The 21,258-nt window shown below is 40.2% G+C and overlaps 2 protein-coding genes across 3 annotated transcripts; both read left to right on the top strand.

The window, feature by feature from the left end:
- The first annotated feature begins 553 nt into the window (after window positions 1-553).
- On the top strand, window positions 554-6,134 carry sec13 (SEC13 homolog, nuclear pore and COPII coat complex component). Its single transcript, XM_049578715.1, has 9 exons — window positions 554-691; window positions 893-937; window positions 2,248-2,363; window positions 2,684-2,835; window positions 3,021-3,154; window positions 3,360-3,493; window positions 3,920-4,040; window positions 4,500-4,646; window positions 5,056-6,134. The coding sequence occupies exons 1-9, from the start codon at window positions 689-691 to the stop codon at window positions 5,164-5,166; spliced, it is 963 nt and encodes a 320-aa protein (XP_049434672.1). The 5' UTR covers window positions 554-688; the 3' UTR covers window positions 5,167-6,134.
- Window positions 6,135-9,871: 3,737 nt separating this feature from the next.
- Window positions 9,872-20,257, top strand: LOC125890132 (deoxyribonuclease-1-like). Of its 2 annotated transcripts, none has more exons than XM_049578621.1 (10): window positions 9,872-9,984; window positions 11,026-11,111; window positions 12,172-12,266; window positions 13,620-13,706; window positions 14,965-15,350; window positions 18,126-18,238; window positions 18,602-18,756; window positions 18,844-18,940; window positions 19,029-19,104; window positions 19,877-20,257. In XM_049578621.1, the coding sequence occupies exons 2-10, from the start codon at window positions 11,031-11,033 to the stop codon at window positions 20,128-20,130; spliced, it is 1,344 nt and encodes a 447-aa protein (XP_049434578.1). In that variant the 5' UTR covers window positions 9,872-9,984; window positions 11,026-11,030; the 3' UTR covers window positions 20,131-20,257. The 2 variants fall into 2 exon arrangements, with proteins under 2 accessions (XP_049434578.1, XP_049434588.1); XM_049578631.1 differs by having other exon boundaries at window positions 19,029-19,144; window positions 19,877-20,013.
- Window positions 20,258-21,258: the final 1,001 nt, after the last annotated feature.

Raw genomic sequence — 21,258 nt, 5'->3', positions numbered from 1 at the left:
TATTATTGGGTCCATCGCACTCCTCCCTTTCCTGAAACCACTTTGGTATTTTGATATCAAATTCCGTACCTCTAAGTAATATTTTAATCTTTCTACTGTCATTCTTTCCATTATTTTCCCTAAATGCGAAGTTAGGCAATAGGTCGATAGTTTGTTGCTTTGCCTGACTCTTTCCCTGGTTTCTTGATTGGAACTATCACTGCTAATTTCCAACCATGTGGAAGCTTTCCCTCAGTCCATATCTTGTTGAATAATTCCAATATAACCATTAATGTATCATTGTTTAAATGTTTCAGCATTGCATAACTTATTTTATCTTTTCCTGGAGAGGTAATTTTTGCTTTCATAATTGCTCTTTTCATTTCATCAAGTGTAAACAAAGAGTTTAACGTATTTTCTCTTGCTTTCCTTCTTCTTCTTCTTCTTCTTCTTCTTCTTCTTCTTCTTCTTCTTCTTCTTCTTCTCTCAATTTATTGGCGGATCTTAATGGAATACAAAGTAAACGTTTGCTATGTGGAACCTTTGTTTAGCGGCTTGGCCGTTTCCGCCGGTAGAAACAGTTGACGGACCCGGTGGGAAGCGGCTTCTGTGCTTGTTGCCACGTCGGAGTAGTTGTTGAACCTGACTTATTCATTTGGAGGAATATACGAAATCATTTTCTGTAGTGTTTTCTGGTTTAACCGCAGTCATGGTGAGTGTGATAACTTTATATTCAAGCTGTAAGTGAAGCTGTTCGCTAACGTTTGTGTTTAACGGTGACCGTTTGTTTTGCTGACGTGCCCCAGTGGTTAGCTCGTTAGCAGACAGGCTAATGACAGAAAGCTAATCCTTATTGTGAATATCTTTATTTCTGTTTAATTTTAATGCTGCTTTATGTGTTTGTGAATTTCAGGTTTCCGTTATTAACACGGTGGACACCTCTCACGAGGACATGATCGTAAGTTTTCATTATTTTTCATTTAACTGTCGCTGAGCATTGAAGCTAACGTTAGCATTCACTAAAGAAGCAGGGTTGATTGAATGTAGCTTTAGCAGGTTCCAGAAATACATATATGTATCTTTATATATTGCATTTTTATCAGACAGTGTTTTCACTGTAACGTGACATTATTGTGGGGTATGGATCAGGTGAATGAACGGTGAAACATGTCAGTATCATGTCAGTATTAACACATAGGGGTGGAGGAAGTGTTCAGATTCTTTAAAAGTCCTAATACCACCCTGTAATAATACTGTCAACATTATCAAGCAAATATAGTTAATGTAGGAAAGTCTTACAAGGTCCCCTATGACTGTCCAATTTTATATTTAAAGTCATTAGATTATTATGACCCATGCATTTTTCCAAAAGCAGGATTTTACTGTTGTAGTTTGTTGAGGTGGAACTCATTACTATTAGCTCATGATTATTTTTATTACAGATGAAAACTGATTATTTTCTCCATTAATTGATTGAATGTTTAATTTGTCAAAACCGTGTAAATAGTGACAGTTGGCATCACAGTGATTGAGAGCCCAAAGTGACACTTTCTCAATGTTTGTTTGGTCCAGCCAGCAGTCCACACCTCAACATTATCACTAATATATAACAGTTATTAACCTAACAAAAGGAGAAGCTGCAAATCTTCACATTTGTGAAGCTGGAACCAGAAATTCTTTTTAATTAAAAATTACATCAGCCATTAAAATTGTTTCCAGTTAATTTTCTCTCAGTCCACTAATCGTTTCAGCTGTACTTGTATGAACTGTTAGGTAGTTCATTTTATAACAAACATAATATTTTACAAGGTTTATGTATGTTTTGTGTGCAAATACATTAATTTTTAAAGTAACCAAAGCTGTCAGACGAAAATAGCGGAGTAGAAATTACAGTAATTACCTCTGAAATGAGTAGAAATATAAAGTGGCATGAAAAGAAATAATTAAGTATTGCAGAAGTACCTCAAATGTATACATATGTAGTACAGTACAAGGGCCAATGTAGTTACATTCCACCACTGTTTTATTATGATTTACAGATGTAGTGTGGTTTTACTGGTTGTGTCACACCTTTGTTATGATGGCTAAAGCTAAGGAGATGGTCCAACAACTGTGGATTGGAGCTGTTCAGCAGTTCATTGTGTTAAATACTTCTTATGAACATGCTGCAGTCTTGGATTATTTAGCTGATAGTGTCAGTCTTGCTGGAAAGGAAAGGTAGAGTGTGAGATAGTTTTCTCATTTCATGTCTTGTTCTGTCTGTTTCAGCACGACGCCCAGATGGATTACTACGGTACTCGACTCGCCACCTGCTCCTCTGACCGCACCGTAAAAATCTTTGATGTCAGAAATGGAGGGCAGATCCTTGTAGCAGACCTCAGAGGGTAAGACACCCTCGTTACCACCACCAAAGCAGGGAGCTGATGTCACTTCACATAGATAAATACATTAAAATAAATTACAATGCATAAATAAACTGCAGCCACATAAGTATTGATAAAATTATTATTCTGTTTGTAAGTTCTTCTGCTGTAATACCCGATTATTTTGTCAGATCATACATTTAAGAAATTGTTTTTTAATCTGGGCTGTAACACTGAAACCACATGTAAGCTTTTCCCTTAATTATTGGCACATTTGTATGACATAGTTTGTTTCACACACATATTTTCACTTAAATTTTTTTGTCTCTATATTTGTGTAGCCACGAGGGTCCTGTGTGGCAGGTGGCGTGGGCTCACCCGATGTTTGGCAACATTCTGGCTTCCTGTTCCTACGACCGTAAAGTCATCATCTGGAAGGAGGAGAACGGAGCCTGGGACAAGATGTATGAATACTGTGGGCACGAGTCATCGGGTCAGTAGCTCTGCTGTGTGTTCAGGTGTCGTCTGGTTTTGATAACATTAATTTTCCCGTTTTTGGTTGTGTCTTTGTCTCCTTCCTTCAGATAAAATCACTAGTGTTTTGGTTGCAGTTCCAGAACTCAGTGTGACTGATTGCCTTGTAACTTTGTTTTTAAATCTGTTCCTGTGTCTCCGCAGTAAACTCTGTCTGCTGGGGTCCGTATGACTTTGGTCTGATCCTGGCCTGCGGCAGCTCAGATGGAGCCATTTCTCTTCTCACATTCACTGGTGATCAGCAGTGGGACGTCAAGAAGATCAGCAACGCACACACTGTAAGTCTGAGACGCTTCTGAGTACTGCAGAACTGATGTTTCTGTGTGTTTCCATCAATGCACGAGATGGAAAAAATGTCTAGAATGATCTAAATTTCTGTTTCACTCTGCTTATTAATACTTTTTTTGCATGGTCATGCTGTGTAGCTCAAGCCGTTTTACAGATTTGTTTCTGTTTATTAACTTGGATGTAATTTTCCTGCAGATTGGTTGTAATGCAGTGAGCTGGGCTCCTGCTGTAGTTCCAGGCAGCCTGATTGATCAGCCGTCAGGACAGAAACCAAACTACGTCAAACGCTTCGTCTCCGGAGGCTGCGACAACCTTGTCAAGCTCTGGAAGTAAGTTGTTGTTTGAAATGCTTTTTCTTGTATTCAGTATTTTTCTGTGTTGTGTTTAATGACTTGAGATGGAGACACTGGCCATTTTTACGCAGAAATTGTGCTAAGGGATGTTACAAAGTCCCTTCTTTATGCCTCCATTGCATTTTTACACAGAACCAAACGCTGTGGGTAACATGGGCATCAGCCCAGTTTTGACAAGGAAGATGAATTTACAGAATAAAAAAGACTATCTCTGGTTCTGCTGTGTCAAGTTTGGTTCTTTTTGTTAAAATTCTCTATCATGAGTCAGACATCCTTATAGAAGCGCTATGCTGAATTATTAGAGCACTCTTGTCAGGGAAGTTATTGTTTTTATTAAATAAAGGCTCAAGGTGCTGAGAGTTTATGTCTTTACTGTTGCTAATGGTTACTTCCTGCCTCCAGAGAGGAGGACGGTCAGTGGAAGGAGGACCAGAAGCTGGAGGCTCACAGTGATTGGGTGAGAGACGTTGGCTGGGCACCTTCTATTGGTCTTCCCACCAGCACCATCGCCAGCTGCTCCCAGGTGAGATTTATTGGAATCAAAAGGGTCATTTATTTAATGTGGCACTTTCATTGAGACACTTTTATCAGTCCAACTCTTTCTGCTGCTCAGCTGCACCCAAAATATTTAAGTGTTTCAGGGAATCACTGCGTAAACAGTCAAACTCTGCTTCTTTTTATCAGTTTATTGGGAAACATTAAATTATGTATCTGCACCACTAGATGGAGCCAGAGATGACATCCAGTAAAGTAATTTCTAACATAACCTACAATATGATTGGAGGTGAAAGCTGAAAATAAAATCTGTATTTACAAACCCACATCTTTTATCCCTGAACAGGCTGTGTTAACTGTCAGAGTGGAAAAAAAGTTTTATTGACAGCTCATGTGTGAAACCAAACACTGTCAGCTCGGTCACATTCCATTAGAGTTCAGTGGGGATACATTTTTTGAGGTTTTGGTTTCCTTTGAACGTCTGCAGGACGGACGCGTGTTCATCTGGACGTGTGACGACCCAGCGGGCAACACCTGGACGGCCAAACTGCTCCACAAGTTCAATGATGTCGTTTGGCACGTTAGCTGGTCGATCACCGGAAATATCTTGGCAGTTTCTGGAGGAGACAACAAGGTAGAGTACAAAATGTAATACAGGCACACATACTGGAACTATGGTTTTCAAAAGTGATTTAAAAGATGAGTCTGAGTTTGCAGCCCAGATCTCTTCAGGCAGGTCACTCAAAAGTCGTGGAGCTCTGACTGCAAAGGTTCTATCACCTTTGTGAATTAATCTAGACCTCCAAACAACAAGAAAAGATGCATCTGAGGATCTTAGGGTGTGAGACGGCACATGGGTTAACAAAAGATCTGTTCTAGAACTTGGAGCAAGGCCTCTCAGGGCTTTGTAAGCAATCAATAGAATCTTAAAATCAATTGTAAAAGCAACAGGTAACCGGTGTGGTGAAGCCAGGATTGGTGTGACGTGGTCTTGTATTCACACAATTCTCTTACACATGTCTGTGTGTGTTATTGTTCTGTAGGTGACGCTGTGGAAGGAGTCGATGGACGGTCAGTGGGCGTGTATCAGTGACGTCAGCAAGGGCCAGGGCGCCGTCTCCAACATCACAGACACACAGCAGAACGAGCAGTGACAAACACAAACAAGCACACTTTCATAACAATGACCTCTGACTCTACAAGAATGACCTTAATCTTCAAAGATGAGTTAACTTTTTTTGAGCGAACATTGTCCACACAGACTGAGCTACTTTTAATGTCTCTGTTTGGTAATGACATTATGAGTCAAACAGGAGTTCAGCTGTACAGTTTGTTCAGGATAAGTGTTTCTAAAGTTTATCAGAAAGGTAAGAAACCTTCACAGTTGAAAGACGGAGAGTCTCCGCTAAGTGTTTGGGTTCTTTTCCTCTCTGATAATGTCTGGAAATGCAAACATGACTGATAATTCCCCTGACATATTATTTTATCAGATACACTCCACCGAGTTTCCACATGTACATCAATACCGGTTGAAACAGAACTTGGTATACAGCTTTACACCCATCCCCCATCTCGTCCCATAACTCTCTGCTCCAGAAACATTCCACCTCCACCAGCGGAGAACAAAACTCTACCATCGCCCCGGATGATCTCAGCAGTCTCTTGACTTTCAACACTTTATTTTATTTAGTTGTTCACTCAAACAGTGAAACAATCTTTGTACTGAGCAGAAAAGCCCCCGTGTGCAACTGTAAAACTGTTATCTCCATTATATCTCATGTATTTGGTGCAAAACTAGCTTCACTGCTCAGGCTCTAAATAAGTAAATCCTCGTATTCTCACAGTGAGACAAATCAGAGAAAGAAATACGTCCTCAACGTCAGCCAGTATATTTAATAAGAATGAATAAATGATTTATAAAGTAAGCTGTTGACGAGTACACTTTCTTTTCAACACAGTACCACAGGTGTCAACAACCACAAGTCAACAGGTGTTTGTGAATTCAGAACCTGCCTTAATTAATCAGCCGCTACGCAGCTATGGCAACCGGATGTGAAATCAGAAAACAGTGGATGTTTTTTTTCATATTTGATGTAATTAAATAACTTTAATGTTTAAACAATCTTGTTCCTTTGGTTCTTTGACAGCAGTTTGTCGACTGATGTGTTAATCATGGATGAAGTTATCTTTAATTACAGTGCACTCTAATTTTAAGAGTTTAAACCAGTGGTTCCCAACTGGTCCAGCCACAGGGTCCAGATTTGTCCTTAGTCATTAGTTGAAGGTCTACACAGTTTAATATATTCAGCGTCATACTTGCATTTGGCGATGTCGTTGAGCTCATTTGCAGTCTCTGTCAAGGAGTTGTTTGTTAGTCACTCACTCCACGGCAGGAAACAGCACTTCAAAATAAAAGCTCTGTGCTGGAAATTCACTGCACTCTGTACTGGTCCACTGAGTGCTGATCATGTGATTACACTGACGTGAGCTACTGAGGGTGTGTTGGGAACCCTCCCAGCATGCACATGTAGGGCTGGATATCGGTACTTGACACCTTTAAAGTATCGACTGAAATAGCCTAGACTTTTTTCTATGGTTTTGTTCACAGCCAGTCACCGCAAGCGTTCATCAATTTAACGTGACGTGTAATTGGTCCACTACTGCAGCAGTTACCACCCATGCATTTTGTGATGTGGTGTATTTGACGGAGTTGGTAGTTCAGCATGCCAAGATGCCACCAAAACGTTCAAAAGTATGGGTATACTACCCACCTGTGGAGTCTGGTGCCATTTTGTCCAACTGAAAGCTTCCATTCACATGATGGGCACTGAACGAAGTAAAACAGGGTTATAGTATTTATACTTTTACCAGGATTTTTAAACGAGCTCTACACATAGGTCAGTATGTTCCTGTATTTTTGCTCTGTTATGTGTCCACAATTTGATCTCTGTTAAATATTAGATATTAACAGTGAATGTGGTCAGACTACGAGTGATGTTGGTGCTGGATTTTTGAGGTACCCCCCCCCCGCTGACTTAGAAGAGATCGTAAAACGATTATCTGAAACCGAGACCGAAACCGCGACGCAATCATCCATGTGTCATATCACCCCCCTCCCTGAGTATTATGATGGAGCATGACTGATATTTGTGTTTGTTTTTGTTACTTATATTATCTTATTGATAATATGTCAGCACTTGAGTGCCTCGATTGAAGATAATTTTTCTACTTTTTTCACCCCTGCAGAACTGAAAATGTACCAAACTGTGAATTTTGGGCATCATCAACACTCTAATTAATCAGAAGCTGTTTTTTAAATGAAACCTCACTAAAATCTCTTAAAAGCAGTTTTAGTTACATTCGCAGTTTTCGGCACAGTGAATTCTGCAGTTCATCATTTAATAACTTTTAATGTTCAAATTAAAAATGTCTACTTTAATGTCAAATTAAATGCCAAATGTTCCGACTTCTACCACTGGTAGGAGGCCCTGGGGCAGACCCAGAGCACGCTGGAGGGACTACATATCCCATCTGACCTGGGAACACCTCGGATTCCCTCAGGAGGAGCTGGAAAACTTCACTGGGAAGAGGGACGTCTGGGGTGCTTTGCTCAGCCTGCTGCCTCCGTGACCCGGCCTCGGATAAGCACATGAAAATGGATGGATGTTCTGACTCCTCTTTAAACAGCCAGAATCTTTTAGAGGAGTTTATTTCTTTTCCCTCACAGTATCTCAAACTGCATTCTGTATATTTTATCATGTATAGGAACAGGTAACTCTTCACTGTGATCTGTTGGTGTGACTTTCAGAAGTAAACTTTCATCATGGTTTCTCAGCCTGCATGTTCTCATCTGGGGTACTGAAGGAGTCCTGGATAGCTGAGTGGTTACAGTGCATGCCATGATACAACTTCAACATCCTGGGTTTGATTTTAGCTTTGGGACCTTTATAGCATGTCATACCCCTCGACCACTCTCAGCCATTTCTACACTGTTGTCATTCTAATAAAGGCGATAAGGTGAGCATAATGTGAATGTCTGCCAAGGCCAAATGCCATATCTCATAATGTTAACAAAAGTGAAAAATAATTTCTGTATCCTCCTTAATATTCAGATCCGCCCCAGTATTTAAAAGGTTCTCTTTTGGCCCACGCTTAACACTTTCCCCATGAAAATCGAGCCAGTAGTTTTTCTGTATTCCTGCTCACAACCAAACAAAATGAACCAAAACATACCAGTCTCAGCAGAGGTAATAATATCTATATCAAACCTCTTTTATTCTCAATCTGAGAAAGCCCTTTGTCTTTCAAAAATGACTTCATGTTTGTGGTTCACAGTGAAACATCTGGGCCATGAGCCAGCTATCAATGAGCTGCACTTTGCAAGTTAACGAAGAACCCAGCTCTGTCATCACAGCTTTTATTTGGCCATAATGTGAAATTTTAACCTGCACAGCTGTAAAACAACCCACTTCAGATATCAGGTGAAATGATATATTTATGATGTCTGCTCATGTTTAGTTTTATCAGTGAAATACACAGCACGAGTCAGGAGACTGTGAGTCACTGGTTTCCTTTCACCATTGTGTGATTTCAGTCTGAAGACATGAAAAGAGAAACTCTATGCAGAGCTGTAACCACACTGGTTTCCACAACAGGTCCTGATGGTGTTGTTGGGGGAGGTGGTGGTGAGGGGAGGAAAAGTAACTAATTTTCATTTACTCAAGTACTCCTGTGATTACAATCTTGAGTTACTTTATTATTCTACTCCATTTCATTTCATTTATTTGACAGATATAGAGAGACAACAGATGTAGCTTACATAAAAACATCTGAACATTTTATAATATATGAGGATTTTTAAGTTCTTTAATTTTATTCAGCTGCTCACAGACTGAGTGATTCATAAGTGCAGAGTAACATCTGGTTATTAATTTGAAGTTTCGGTTGTTTTTCTGATCTGACAGTGAAAAAAGGAACAGGATCAGTCCGGTTGTTTCAAACATCCGAAGGAGGAGCTTCCTCTCTTCCTGCAAGGTCATGGAAATATTCAGTAACCCTGCGTGTGGATGGGGGTGGTGTTGGAGGGTTTCTTCCCGCCGATTTTTATCCACCATTTTTTATATGACTCACTGACCATCTGACACTCTGACAACAAATCGTTAAAGTGCAACAGTATTATCAGCAAAAGTACTTAACCTATCAAAAGTAAAAGGTTTTGTTCTGGAGAAAAATGTGCCCTTGTTTTGGTAGTAATAATGTATGAATGTCAGAGCAGCATGTCACTGCTGTAGCTAAATTAAGGTGGTGCCAGTTTAATGCTGTTAATTTTGTCCAGGGGTTCCCAACCTAGGGGTCAGGTCCTTCCAAAGGTGCACCAGATAAATCTGAGGGCTTGTGAGATGATTAATGAGAGACTGGAAGAAGAAGAAACTAAGCTCTGATGTACGTATAGAAGTTTAGAGAGGGATGAACTGCCAACACCCCAGAGAGACATCTGAAACATGACAAGGAGACACAGCTGAATAATTAGGAGGTGAAAAGTCTAAAAGGCTGGTTTAATCTTACAATGGACTGTATGTTATAAGCTTAACAACTTGATCAGAAGATACAATATTTCCTTGTGAAACGTGGTGGAGAAGACGTATAAAGAAGCAGAAAAACAAAATATTTGAGTAGAGTACAAGTAGGCTTCCTCAAAATACTTCTTCTGTTCAGGTTTTACTGAGTTACATCCCTCTGTCGCTTACAGTTGAGGCGGGAAAGAAAAATAATATAGCCCCCTAGCAACTGAACGGCATGAATTGAATCTGTTTGCCTACCAACCCTTTTTGGCAGGCTGAGACACTTCCTGTATCTCAGGGTTAATTCAGGCTGCTCTCTGCAGAGCAGAGCAGCGATCATCAGTCAGCTGACAAAGAAACAACCTCTGCTGCGGTTTTGTTGATTTATTCTTACTCATCTCACAAACACTGGTGAGTTTCTTTGTTTCTTACTAGTTTTCTGCTTTTTAGTGACTAAAAAAAACTTTCAGCACTTCAAGTGTTAATTTAGCAGCTCTTCAGCTGTACTGACTTTATACTCGGTTTTGTTTTCCATTGTATGATGCAATATCATTTGGTGGGAAACCAAACTGACAATGCAGTGATGAAAACATGATGATGTTCAGGTTTTATATGTTAAATATTGATGATTGATTGATTTTATGCAAGTCTGAGTTCGCTCAGCAGGTTATTACAGATTTGAGGTGATCTTCAGTCTTGCACTTTTACACCTTTTGAATAAAAAGATTAAAATAATGTCCTCTTCTCTGGGTGGAGGTGGTGAGTTCTGATGTTTTGGGAGATCCTGGAGATATGTGCAAGTCAACATTTTACAAAAATTAAAAAGCCTTTATTAAACTGGCTTAACGCCTGCGCGTTACAACATATAGTCTTCATCAGGGGTTTTATGCCCTGATGAAGACTACATGTCGAAGACTACATGTCGAAACTGCATGCCTCGGTATTTTTGTGGTTTTGACAACCATTTTTTAAGTACGTACGTACATGTATTAATGAATGTATAATAAAGGAAAATGAGCAGAGAAGTTGGCTAAAAGAAGTTGCAGAAGTTTCAGATCTGTTCCTGAAAAAGTTTTGTTTCTGGAAGTAATATTTTCCTCATCATTAATATATATTTCCTCTCCACTGAATGTTTCCTGACAACAGACTATATTCTCTGCTTTATGCCTTTAATCTTGTGGAAACACTGAACTCACCACCCTGCTGTGTGAATTATGTGCACAGTTTTCTAATTAATAGTCAATAAACATATACTAAAATATAGAAAATGACCTGCTGTCTGATGCTTTCAGGTGAGCTGTGGCTCTTCTGCTTTCACTTCCGCTCTCTATCTGCTGTCTCATTTCTTCTATTTCACATTTCCCTCTCATGATTTATTACCCCCCACAAAATCAGTAGCATGATGGCTGTTATGTTTAAACCTTTAAAATAATGTACATTTTGTTTTTATAGTCACAATGAAGATCGCAGCCTTCAATGTCAAACAGCTGGGATGGAAAAAAGTCAACAACCCATTTGTGAGGGAAAATCTTATCAAGGTAATTCAGTGTGTGTGACCACAGTCAAACCTCTGATCATCATGATGAGTAATTTTGTTTCACTTTTTTGTGATGCTTGTACGGTATGGTGTGTTAATAGGGAGCTGTTTATATGTAGCTCAGAGATGTGATGAACACATTCAGTTTCAGAGTTTGTTTGATCATCACGGAAACAAACATTTGGTTTTTATTTGACACTTTATGACAGCGAGGCAGATTTAATGACACACTAAATATTGTTCAAAAACACTACATAGATGATACTTAGACAGTCAGAAATACTGTAATAATATTACTGTGTTTGGTTCTTTGTCTCAGATATTAATATTGATTGATGAAATCCATTTAGCTGTTTCAATTTCAGGCTTACTGTTGCAGCTCAGTCACCAGAAGAAAATGTTGGCATTGTACATTTCTGCAAACCATGGATACGTTACCTTTGTGTATTTAGTATGTATCATATCAACATTTCTAAAGTGACCTATGGTCCTGATTTCATATATATGAACTTGCTTCATTAATGGGATGTATGTGGGAAAGTGTAGACTGCTGCAGACCGCTAGTCGAGACCAGTAAACAACAACACCAGTTGTTTTTTAGTGAGTCATCTCTGCATTTCTGGTGGGTACTGTGTCACTGAAAGTGGGTGTTTTGAGCAAAAATATGATATTTTCCGAACCATTAGCAAGTGGTATTTGTGCCTAAAAATAACGACATGTTAACCACTGCAGTGTCCAAATGTGAAGTTTCAATATATGCGCTACATGATAATGTACAGATGTAATGTATCCGTGGTTTGCAGAAACATACACTACCAACATTTACTCTCGCAGCTGGGTTGATTGTTCATGCTGGCTCACTGTCACAGTGTCATGGTTTACTGGGGAGCTTCGTTAATGGCATTAGTAACAGCTGTGTTTCTCCAAATCTGACAACTCAAAATTTCTGCTGAGAAAAGTTATATTGTGTTGTATTCTTATTTTTGTTGTGTTTAATGATTAATTAGACCATATCTCATTACTTCAGTTATTAGTGTGTATGTTGGCTGTTTTTCTTGCAGATTGTGTCCCGGTACAGTGTGGTGGTGATGTTGGAGGTGATAGATGCAACTGGTAAGGCCATGGACAAGTTCCTCGGAGCCCTCAACGACCACGAGTGAGCTTTCTACGTAAATTCTCAGTGATTCCTCTGGGGCATCTTTGCACAGTAAAATAGTACAGTATAGTATAGAACTAACTTTGAAGTAGCATAAAGTGCAAAATAAGACATATTAGGATAGTAATGCCCTACTCAGAATTTTTTCATGTTGCTTCAGATAATGTTTGCGTTTGTCATAACCAATTATTTATTGTAAAGTCAACTCAGAAATTGCATTCCAGCTTCCGTCTCTGGAAGCCGGCGTGCGACTGCAGCCATTAGGGACCCCAATAGGCTCCATGTAACTGAAGAGATATCTGGAGCATTTTTAAATTAAAAAAAATGGCAGGTATTTTGACATGCAGGTGTAATTAAACACATTAGTAAGGGCTGCATTCCACTAAGATGTATTACTAGCACACCAAAATGGCCCATTGTGGTTCCAGCTCCACAAAGATGTTTTAGACTGATCTGTGGTGTTAACCCAAGTTCAAGTTCAAGATATCTTTATTGTCCCCGAGGGGCAATTTATGGTGCAGCCAGCAGCAGAACAATAGAAATAACAATGACAATTACAGTTCAAATAAGCAATCCACAAAATACAATAGAGAATAACAATAAATAGTAAAAAACATAAAAAGGTAAAGTGACCACAGTGTGTGCAATACACCTTAAAATGGCCTAAAAAAGGCTAAAAAAAATCATCCATTATTTAAAAGGCCAATGGCCGTTGTATGCCCAGATGTAGGACAGGCAGAATTAAAAAGTCCTGGGTCCCTGAGGAAAGCAAAACAAATATTGTCCGACCCCAGTCATCCCCTGGCATCAGACAATATTTGTTTTGCTTTCCTCAGGGACCTAGTTTTGTGTAAAAGATAGATGTCTGTCAGTAATAATTTTTTGCCCTTACATTAGCCTAAAAAGTAAGCCCCCCTGGCTATTTGCTACAGGTCTGCATTGCACTGAGCTTTTATCTTACTGGAAGATTTTTTGTTTTATTGTATTCACACTTTTTACACATTGTAAATTTTGTAATTCAGACATAGCTTTGTTGCAGATCTTAGTCTTTCTTAAAATTATTAGAGTGGACAAATAGTTTTCTTCAAATATGAATAAAAAAAGCTGAGGAACATGTTTCAACTTTTCAGAAATGTCAGTAACAGAAATGAGAGAATAATTAGAGTGACAGAGACTCATGGAACAAATGGGAGAGGGTGCTGGTATTTGTTTTGCTATGCAGATCGAATATAATTTTTCAATAAACATAACTATAGAATCTCATGAATAACATTAGGATGTGGGGAAAAACATAATTTACCGATGTTGTGATCTTGTGATGACTCAGTTTCAGTTGTTTCTGTTTTCTGACAGAGATAACGTGCAACATCCGTACGAAATGAAGTGCAGCGAACCTCTGGGACGAGGCTCCTACAGGGAGAAGTTTGTTTTCTTCTACAGGTATGAAGTGAATAATTCACTGTGAATAAAAGCCAAATACAAGACCTGCTTATTTAGTAACACATTTAAAAGAAAAGAAAATATTGTTTGAAAATGTAACCTGCCTCTGGATCTGTATCAAAATTGATAGTGTGCAAAATTTAGAGTAAGTTAAAGGTCAAGTTTGTAGGATTTAAGGGGATAAATGGCATAAATAGAATAAGATATTCATAACTGTGTTTTCATTAGTGTATAATCACCTGGAAATAGTGGTGTTTTTCTCACCTTAGAATGAGCTGTTTATATCTACATTAGGAGTGGGTCCTTTCCCATGGAGTCCAACATTTTGTTCTTGTTTAGTTTTAGGATAGTGTGTGTTATGAATAGCACCTGAACAGTTCAGGATCATAGACTGTATTAAGCAATTTAACAAAGTCACAATGGCATCACCCACTGGCTTGTGGGCTCCCTCTTTAAAGCCTCAAGCTTGACATTTTGGAGAGGGCTATATAAAAATTCACCCAATACACTTATCATAAAGGGGGAAATTAACAATATAGACCTTTTTTGTACCAGGTTGTAAAAATGTTTATTTCTGCTGTAAATTTGGGCATTTTAACGTGGGGGTCTGTGGGGACTGGAGCCAGACTAAAGTGGCCATCCAAAGAACGGTGCATTCTTTATCATGACCACATGATGGTGCTATTGGACCAGTTACCTCACACAGCTTTCCACAAAGTTTAGTTGAAATCCTTCACATAGTTTTCAGAGATCCTGCTAGATAAGAAATACATGACAAAGCAAAGATCTAAATGCAAAAAAAGGTGACAGAGGTATTAAGTACATCTGCAAAAATGATACTGAAATTATGGATGTTATGTTGTAGGGCGGCACAGTGGTGTAGTGGTTAGCACTGTCGCCTCACAGCAAGAGGGTTCCTGTTTCAATCCCCAAAGGGAAGGGTGCAGAGTTTGCATGTTCTCCCCGTGTCAGCGTGGGTTTCCTCCAGGTGCTCCAGCTTCCTCCCACAGTCCAAAGACATGCAGGTTAATTGGTGACTCTAAATTGTCCGTAGGTGTGAATGTGAGTGTGAATGGTTGTCTGTCTCTATGTGTCAGCCCTGTGATAGTCTGGTGACCTGTCCAGGGTGAACCCTGCCTCTCGCCCAGTGTCAGCTGGGATAGGCTCCGGCGCCCCCGTGACCCTCCAAAATGGATGGATGTTATGTTCTGTCTATTTACAGGGACTGATACTGTGCATGTGTTTGTGTGTGTCTCAGAAAGGATCAGGTGAAAATGATCAACTCTTACCAGTATGAAGAAGAAGAAGAAGAAGAAGAAGAGGATGAAGATTATGAACATGGCGAAGAATATGAGGATGAAGAAGAAGATGATGAATATGAGAATAAAGAAGATGACGATGGTGAATATGAGGATGAAGAAGATGACGATGAATATGAGGATGAAGAAAATGACGATGGTGAATATGAGGATGAAGAAAATGACGATGGTGAATATGAGGATGAAGAAGATGACGATGATGAAGAAGAAGAGGAAGAAGAAGATTATGAAGAAGATGACAATTATGAAGATGATACAGAAGATGAAGCTGTGGACGTGCTCGCAAGAGAGCCTTTCATTCTGCAGTTCAAGAGTCCTACAACAGGTACCCATGTGTGTGTCTGTCTTGCACACACATATCTTTGTGAGGACCAATACCAGTTTTAGATGTGAAGGTGAATGTGACGACATTTTGACTGATCCTCAGTGTGGGACAAACTTCAGGTTGTTTTAAGGTTAAGACTTGGTTTTTATTTTAAAGTTGGAATTAGGTTAGATCAGAGATATTGGATGAAGCGAGATACCCCACTCAGCTCACTTCCTGATTCAGTGACGTCAGCGCCACGCCCCCGCAGCTCTGAATGTATTGTCGTCAATGAGGAAAATGAACGTGATCACAATTTATGGTCAATTCTTTCGCCCTGTAGTCACTAAAGTAAATATTGGGTTCATTTTCCACAAGCCACACATCTTCTGACACTAAAACTGCATTTTTTCATCCGCACAGATCAAGAGAAAATTAACTTTGTTTGAGCCCTGTCTGTTTCAGAAAACAAGTTCTCGTGAGATCTTGTGATCTTGATAAACAGGCGGTAAAATCACAGTTAGCTTACAAACAGTTATTTACCGCTAGTAATAAATAAAAAATGCCCTAGCTTTGTGCAACGGGGGGGGGGGGCTGTCTTGTTTTTTGTTTTTCAGGCGCGCTCTGCAGTGCATGCTGTGCAGCGCAGGTGACCGTGCCAGCTGGCAGAAATGATAGGTGCTTGTCAGCATTTGTCACGACGATTGGTCAAAACGGGGTTTTTTTTTTTTTTGAAGATTCAAGACGTGATTAGTTTGGCCCAATTCCAATCCGGCCCCTAAAGACTGAGAGGCCGTTTACACGTACACGGTGATTTTGATAAACGGAGACATCTTCCTTCGTTTGTGCCCTTCGTTTACACGCAAACGGAGATTTCTCCTCTGAAAACGAGTCTTTCTAAAAACTCCGGCCAGAGTGGAGATTTTTGGAAAACTCCGGTTGCGCGTTTGCATGTAAACTGAGATAAACGGAGATAAACGGAGTTATAGGCAGCCGACGTCACAGTATGCGCCGTAAATTGCGCCTGTGTCAAAAGTGTGACCTGTGTTGCTATGGTGACAATGGATACATGGAAGGCTTGAGCTTCTCGTTATACTGCCACCTACAGGTTTGACATGCTCTTGTGTATATATACACGGGTAAATGTAAACGAACATCTTTTTGAAAACGGAGACGGTGAAATGTCCGTTTATGAAAATAGCTGGCAACGTGTAAACGGCCTCTCAAGCCCTGAACCCTCACTGACTTAACTGACGTCAGCTGTAAGTGATTGACTCTGAGAGTCTGAAAGGGCTCCGGATGCTACAAATAGGAATGGGACAGCACTTATCCCCCTCTCTACAAAATGTTGTTAACATTGGCGGCTCTGGGCGTGATCATTTATCGGTTATTGTCATCATATATTCCACACACAAAGAATATATATCTATATATATCGATAGATAGATAGATAGATATCTACTAGGCTATATAGATATCTATATATATAGATATAGATAGATATTCTTTGTGTGTGGAATATAACCACTGGTATTCCTCTGACTTCATGTGTTGTTATGTACCATCTTAAATCCTTGTTAATGTGATGTTTCATTGTTTATCTATCTGTTTTTTCGCTCTTCTTCCATAACGTTACTGTTTGCATATCTGAGTAAGTCCGCATCGATGCTGACCTACGGTAAGGGGGCATAAAGGGCTCACTCACTGACTTACTGACTTGACGATTTGACAATGGGACAGCCCTCACACACTCACGCACTTCACATGAACGCGCCTCTAAGTCAGTGAGTCTGTAAGGGATCGGATTGGAATTGGGCCTTTGTTTCGCTTTCCGCCCGCGCCCAAATCAGCACGCCTGTAAACTGAAAGCAGCTTGGTTGTGGAGAGTCAGGTGGAGCAGAGAGCAGAGGGTGTGTATGTGTGCCTGTGTGTGCAGGCTGTGCAGTAGGAGCTCTGCAGCTCAGCAGTGCCGTTACAATAGACCGCAAAAAGACGAAAGGTGGAGCTGAACGGGAGAGAGATTAAGCCCCCCCAGCCCCCAGTAGCAGCGTGACGTCAAATGACGATGCTGCAACAAGTAAGTTGACATAGAAAGGGAAGAAAACTGGTTATTCTCAACGTGAGGTCCGGGGAGGATGGGGACCGACCCGAAGCCAGACAAATGATTGATGATAAGCTATAAGAGCCAAATTAACCTGTAAGGGTCCATTTGGTTCCATTTTGTACAGAGCAGCGCAGGCTGAACAGTTTGGGGACCCCTCTTGTGGATAGGCTCTTACCTGTCTAAGTTCAAAAGTTTTCATATCTAATGTTACTGAAATAAGATCAGATAAGTTGAAGCTGCTGCTGACTTATATTTTTACTTGTTTTACTGTTGCATTGAATATGGGTGTTGCCATATTGATTATTAAGCTGACATCAAAATGATTTGCTGACAAGATAATACAGTCATGTTGTTTAGTTCAGCATAACACCCATTCATATAGAAGTCCTGGTTTATTGAGGGGCACATTTGGTGAGGGTAGGGAAGAGAAAAGCACTGGACTGGAGGACTATGAGTAGGGTTGCTGTTACAGTTGTGTTTAATGGAGTTGTTGTGTGACTGTCAGTATGGAATAATGAGCTTTGGTGATTACTTAGCCCATATGTGTGTCCGTGTGCACGTGAGCATGTAATGTGTGGATTGCGTGGCCTGGGTGGATGTATGACTCCCTGAATTTTTGTCCCAGTCCGGCCCTGAGTATGCGCGTGTGTTTTTGTGTTTGTTTGTCTTACTTTGTGTGTTTGTGCTTCCAGTCGTCAAGAGGCTGGCACTGATCCCTGTCCACACCAAACCAGAGGATGCAGAGAGAGAGCTGGACGCTGTGGACGATGTGGTTAAAGCAGTGAGGAAAAGATGGAGGACTACTGTGAGTTGGGAATGTATAAAGAATGTAAAGTATTGTAAAATTAATAGTTAATATGCGATTGGTTTTTGATTGTTATTTTTTAACAAGGTGGATGGACCCCTGTTGGTCTGTGAGTTTCCTCATCGGCTAAAGCACTGCTACAATAAAAAATAAAATAAAAACGTTAAAATAAAAACGTTCTATCGAAACATGTTAATTCTCAATAAATCATTGGTTGTAGGTCTGGGTCAGAGCGACTGGATGGAAGGCAGGTTAACGGGGACTCATTTTGCTAACAATAGGGATGGTCACCCCTCTCAAATGTTTCTGCACACATGGATTTGTTTTATCATGATTATGGTTGTGTTGTTATTTCTTTTGCAGAACATTATGATTTTGGGGGATTTTAATGCAGATGGACATTATCTCTCCGAGGAAAGGCTGAGTAGGAGCCGCATCTGCTCTCCTCCTTATCATTGGCTGATAGGCGATGATGCTGACACGACGACTAGTAACAGAAATGACCACACCTACGACAGGTAGCTCACATCTCAGGACTGTTGTCTGAGTGGATTTGTGCCTTGTTTAAGTGTTTTTAAAGGTTGTGAAGCATGTCCTGCCAACAGGATCGTGGTGTTCGGACAGACCATGCTGAAAGCCGTCGTCCCCGGGTCAGCCAAGCCCTTCAACTTCCAGAGAGCGTTCAGACTGACTGATGAAGAAGTGAGGCTCATCTTCAGTGTGAAGTCATTGAGTACTTGCTGTATTTTAAAGGAGACATGTCATCATTCAAACTTTATTTGTTTCCCAGGCGCAAAGCATCAGTGACCACTACCCTGTGGAGGTGGAGCTGAAGCCCCATATAAACGCCACCAGAACAACCTCAGGTTGACCTCAGTGACACAAACTGAACTATTTCATCAAAAGGCATTTTGATTTAATTTCAGTTCGCATTCTGAACACAATGCAATTATATTACAGTCTTCTCAATCTGATCAATCACAGTCTTTAATGATCATCACTTAGCTCAGATTCAGACTGAAAACACTCAGGCGCTGAAACAGTGTAGGGGGCTGCATTGATGGGGGCAGGTACCAATGAGACAATGAAATAAAACCCAGAAAATCCAACTGGAATCAAAGATTAATGTGTTTCAAGGCAAAACATCTTTATTGATATAACAAACAGGCAATTCAAAGTGCATTACACAGGCAACTAAAAGCATTAGAGTGACATTTCGCGAGAGACATCCATGCTAGGATTGCAGTCTGTGACATCACGGAGTCTCCACTCCCTCGAGGGAAGCAGCTAGTACCATAATCTCCCACTAACAGGGAGCCAGGTTGTATGGTTTCAACTTTTAAGTTACCAATTGTCAAATGCAATTAGAGGAAACAAATGTTGTTTGTTTGTTTGGCGAACAGTAAAAAATCTCAGGTTCCTTCTACCAATGCTCATTTAATACGTATTAAGGAAAATCTCTCAAGTAGCCATTGCTCATTTAATTCGTACAACAGGAAACACACAAGTAAAACAAACTGTTATTGTATTTAAGCACACCTGATGCATTCCCTTTCTCTTTGACACATTTCTCACATCCCATCCACGCAATTCCTTCTCGCCTCTTACATCTTTTTCTCTGCTCCTTTCTGCATGCAGGAACCAGAGGGGGCTCTACCCGAAGCCGAGCTCACGAAGAAACAACTTCCCTATTCAGTCTCACTCCCAGGATCTCTCCTGCGTTCCTGCCTTCGACCCAACACATCTATCATCACCCTCGCCTGCAACCACCAGCCTTCATCCCTCGACCCTCCCATCGCTTCACCCCTTATCACTTCACCCCTCGTCGCTTCTTGCCTCTCCCTTCACCCCTTGATCCTTTATCTGACCTCTCTATCCTTTTCTCCAGGTAGCCCTTGACCCTCATCCCTATATCCTTCAACCGTTCATCCCTTCATCCCTTCGGCCCTCGACCCTCATCCCTCGATCCTCATCCCTTCACCCTTTCCATCATACACAATAAACTATACGAAATCTTTATCTTATTGGTGTGGTCTTTGTTAGTGGAAATGCAGATAGAATAGAGCAGATTAACAGTTACAATGCATTAATGAGTCGATAGCTCCCCAAAGACAAATTAGACAGCAAGCTTTCCTTCTTTGTAACAGTTTTAATCATTAAAATCATGTTTTAAATGTTGTTGGGTAATAAAGTTTAAATTAAAGCTTCTCACTGTGCAGAATGATTTATGTGCAGAGTTTGACACCCGATTTAACCAGTGTGATGTAGAAACTTAAAACCTTGAGGTCACAGACAGAGAATTTACTTTTTAGTGAAGTACAAGGTGTCTTGTGACCAGCTGATAAACATTTAAAATGAAAATATTTCTATTCAAGCCAACCATTAGAAATTTTGGACAGGGGGACAAAATGTTCTGAATTGGGTCCCTCATCCACACCCATCCCACCTTAAAGTACTCTTTATCTATCACCATTTCAGTCTATAGTTTAGGGACACCAATCAGCAAAAATATAGAAATACTCCATTTTGAAAAATGGCAATGCCACTCGCAAAAATTTTGCCTAACTTTGGAACGTTATGTTGCCTCTTCGCGTGAGTGTAACATGGCTTGTGCAGTCTTCAGTGTTGCATCTCAAAGCTACAATAACTGCAAGGGTGTTGGGGTGTAAGGTGAAAGGTTTTTTAATGATAACAATAAATGTATTTATCATCTAAAAACATGTAACTTGTATTGTCAATGCAGTAGGTCAGTAATTAAACTGTTTCAACATTGGACTGTGTTGTTAATATGCTAATTGGCTAACTAGCATCATGTCGGTGTTCTGGTTTCCCTTTCTGAATGACGGATACAGATATACCGCAGCCTGCTTGCGCAAAACATATGTGCTGGTTGGCCGCCAGCTGAATTTTTTCCGTGTGATCATGTGTAATTTTTGGCCAAGACACAGGCGATGTGAGGCTATGCAACAGTCAGCTCTTGTTTCCATTAGTTCTGTGAAGTCGATTTGATGTATCTGGGC

This window comes from Epinephelus fuscoguttatus, linkage group LG1, assembly GCF_011397635.1.
Source record: "Epinephelus fuscoguttatus linkage group LG1, E.fuscoguttatus.final_Chr_v1".
NCBI classification, from domain to species: domain Eukaryota; kingdom Metazoa; phylum Chordata; class Actinopteri; order Perciformes; family Serranidae; genus Epinephelus; species Epinephelus fuscoguttatus.
Note: the sequence above shows the minus strand (reverse complement) of the source record. Positions and strands in the feature narration are given on the sequence as shown.

Excerpts from the sequence above, each read along its gene's own strand:
- sec13 (XM_049578715.1), top strand. Across the intron at positions 938-2,247 it reads CCTCTCACGAGGACATGATC|CACGACGCCCAGATGGATTA; the intron begins GTAAGTTTTCAT and ends TGTCTGTTTCAG. Across the intron at positions 2,836-3,020 it reads CTGTGGGCACGAGTCATCGG|TAAACTCTGTCTGCTGGGGT; the intron begins GTCAGTAGCTCT and ends GTGTCTCCGCAG.
- LOC125890132 (XM_049578621.1), top strand. The coding sequence starts at position 11,031 with ATGAAGATCGCAGCCTTCAATGTCAAACAGCTGGGATGGAAAAAAGTC. Across the intron at positions 11,112-12,171 it reads TGAGGGAAAATCTTATCAAG|ATTGTGTCCCGGTACAGTGT; the intron begins GTAATTCAGTGT and ends TTTTTCTTGCAG. Across the intron at positions 19,105-19,876 it reads CGCCACCAGAACAACCTCAG|GAACCAGAGGGGGCTCTACC; the intron begins GTTGACCTCAGT and ends TTCTGCATGCAG.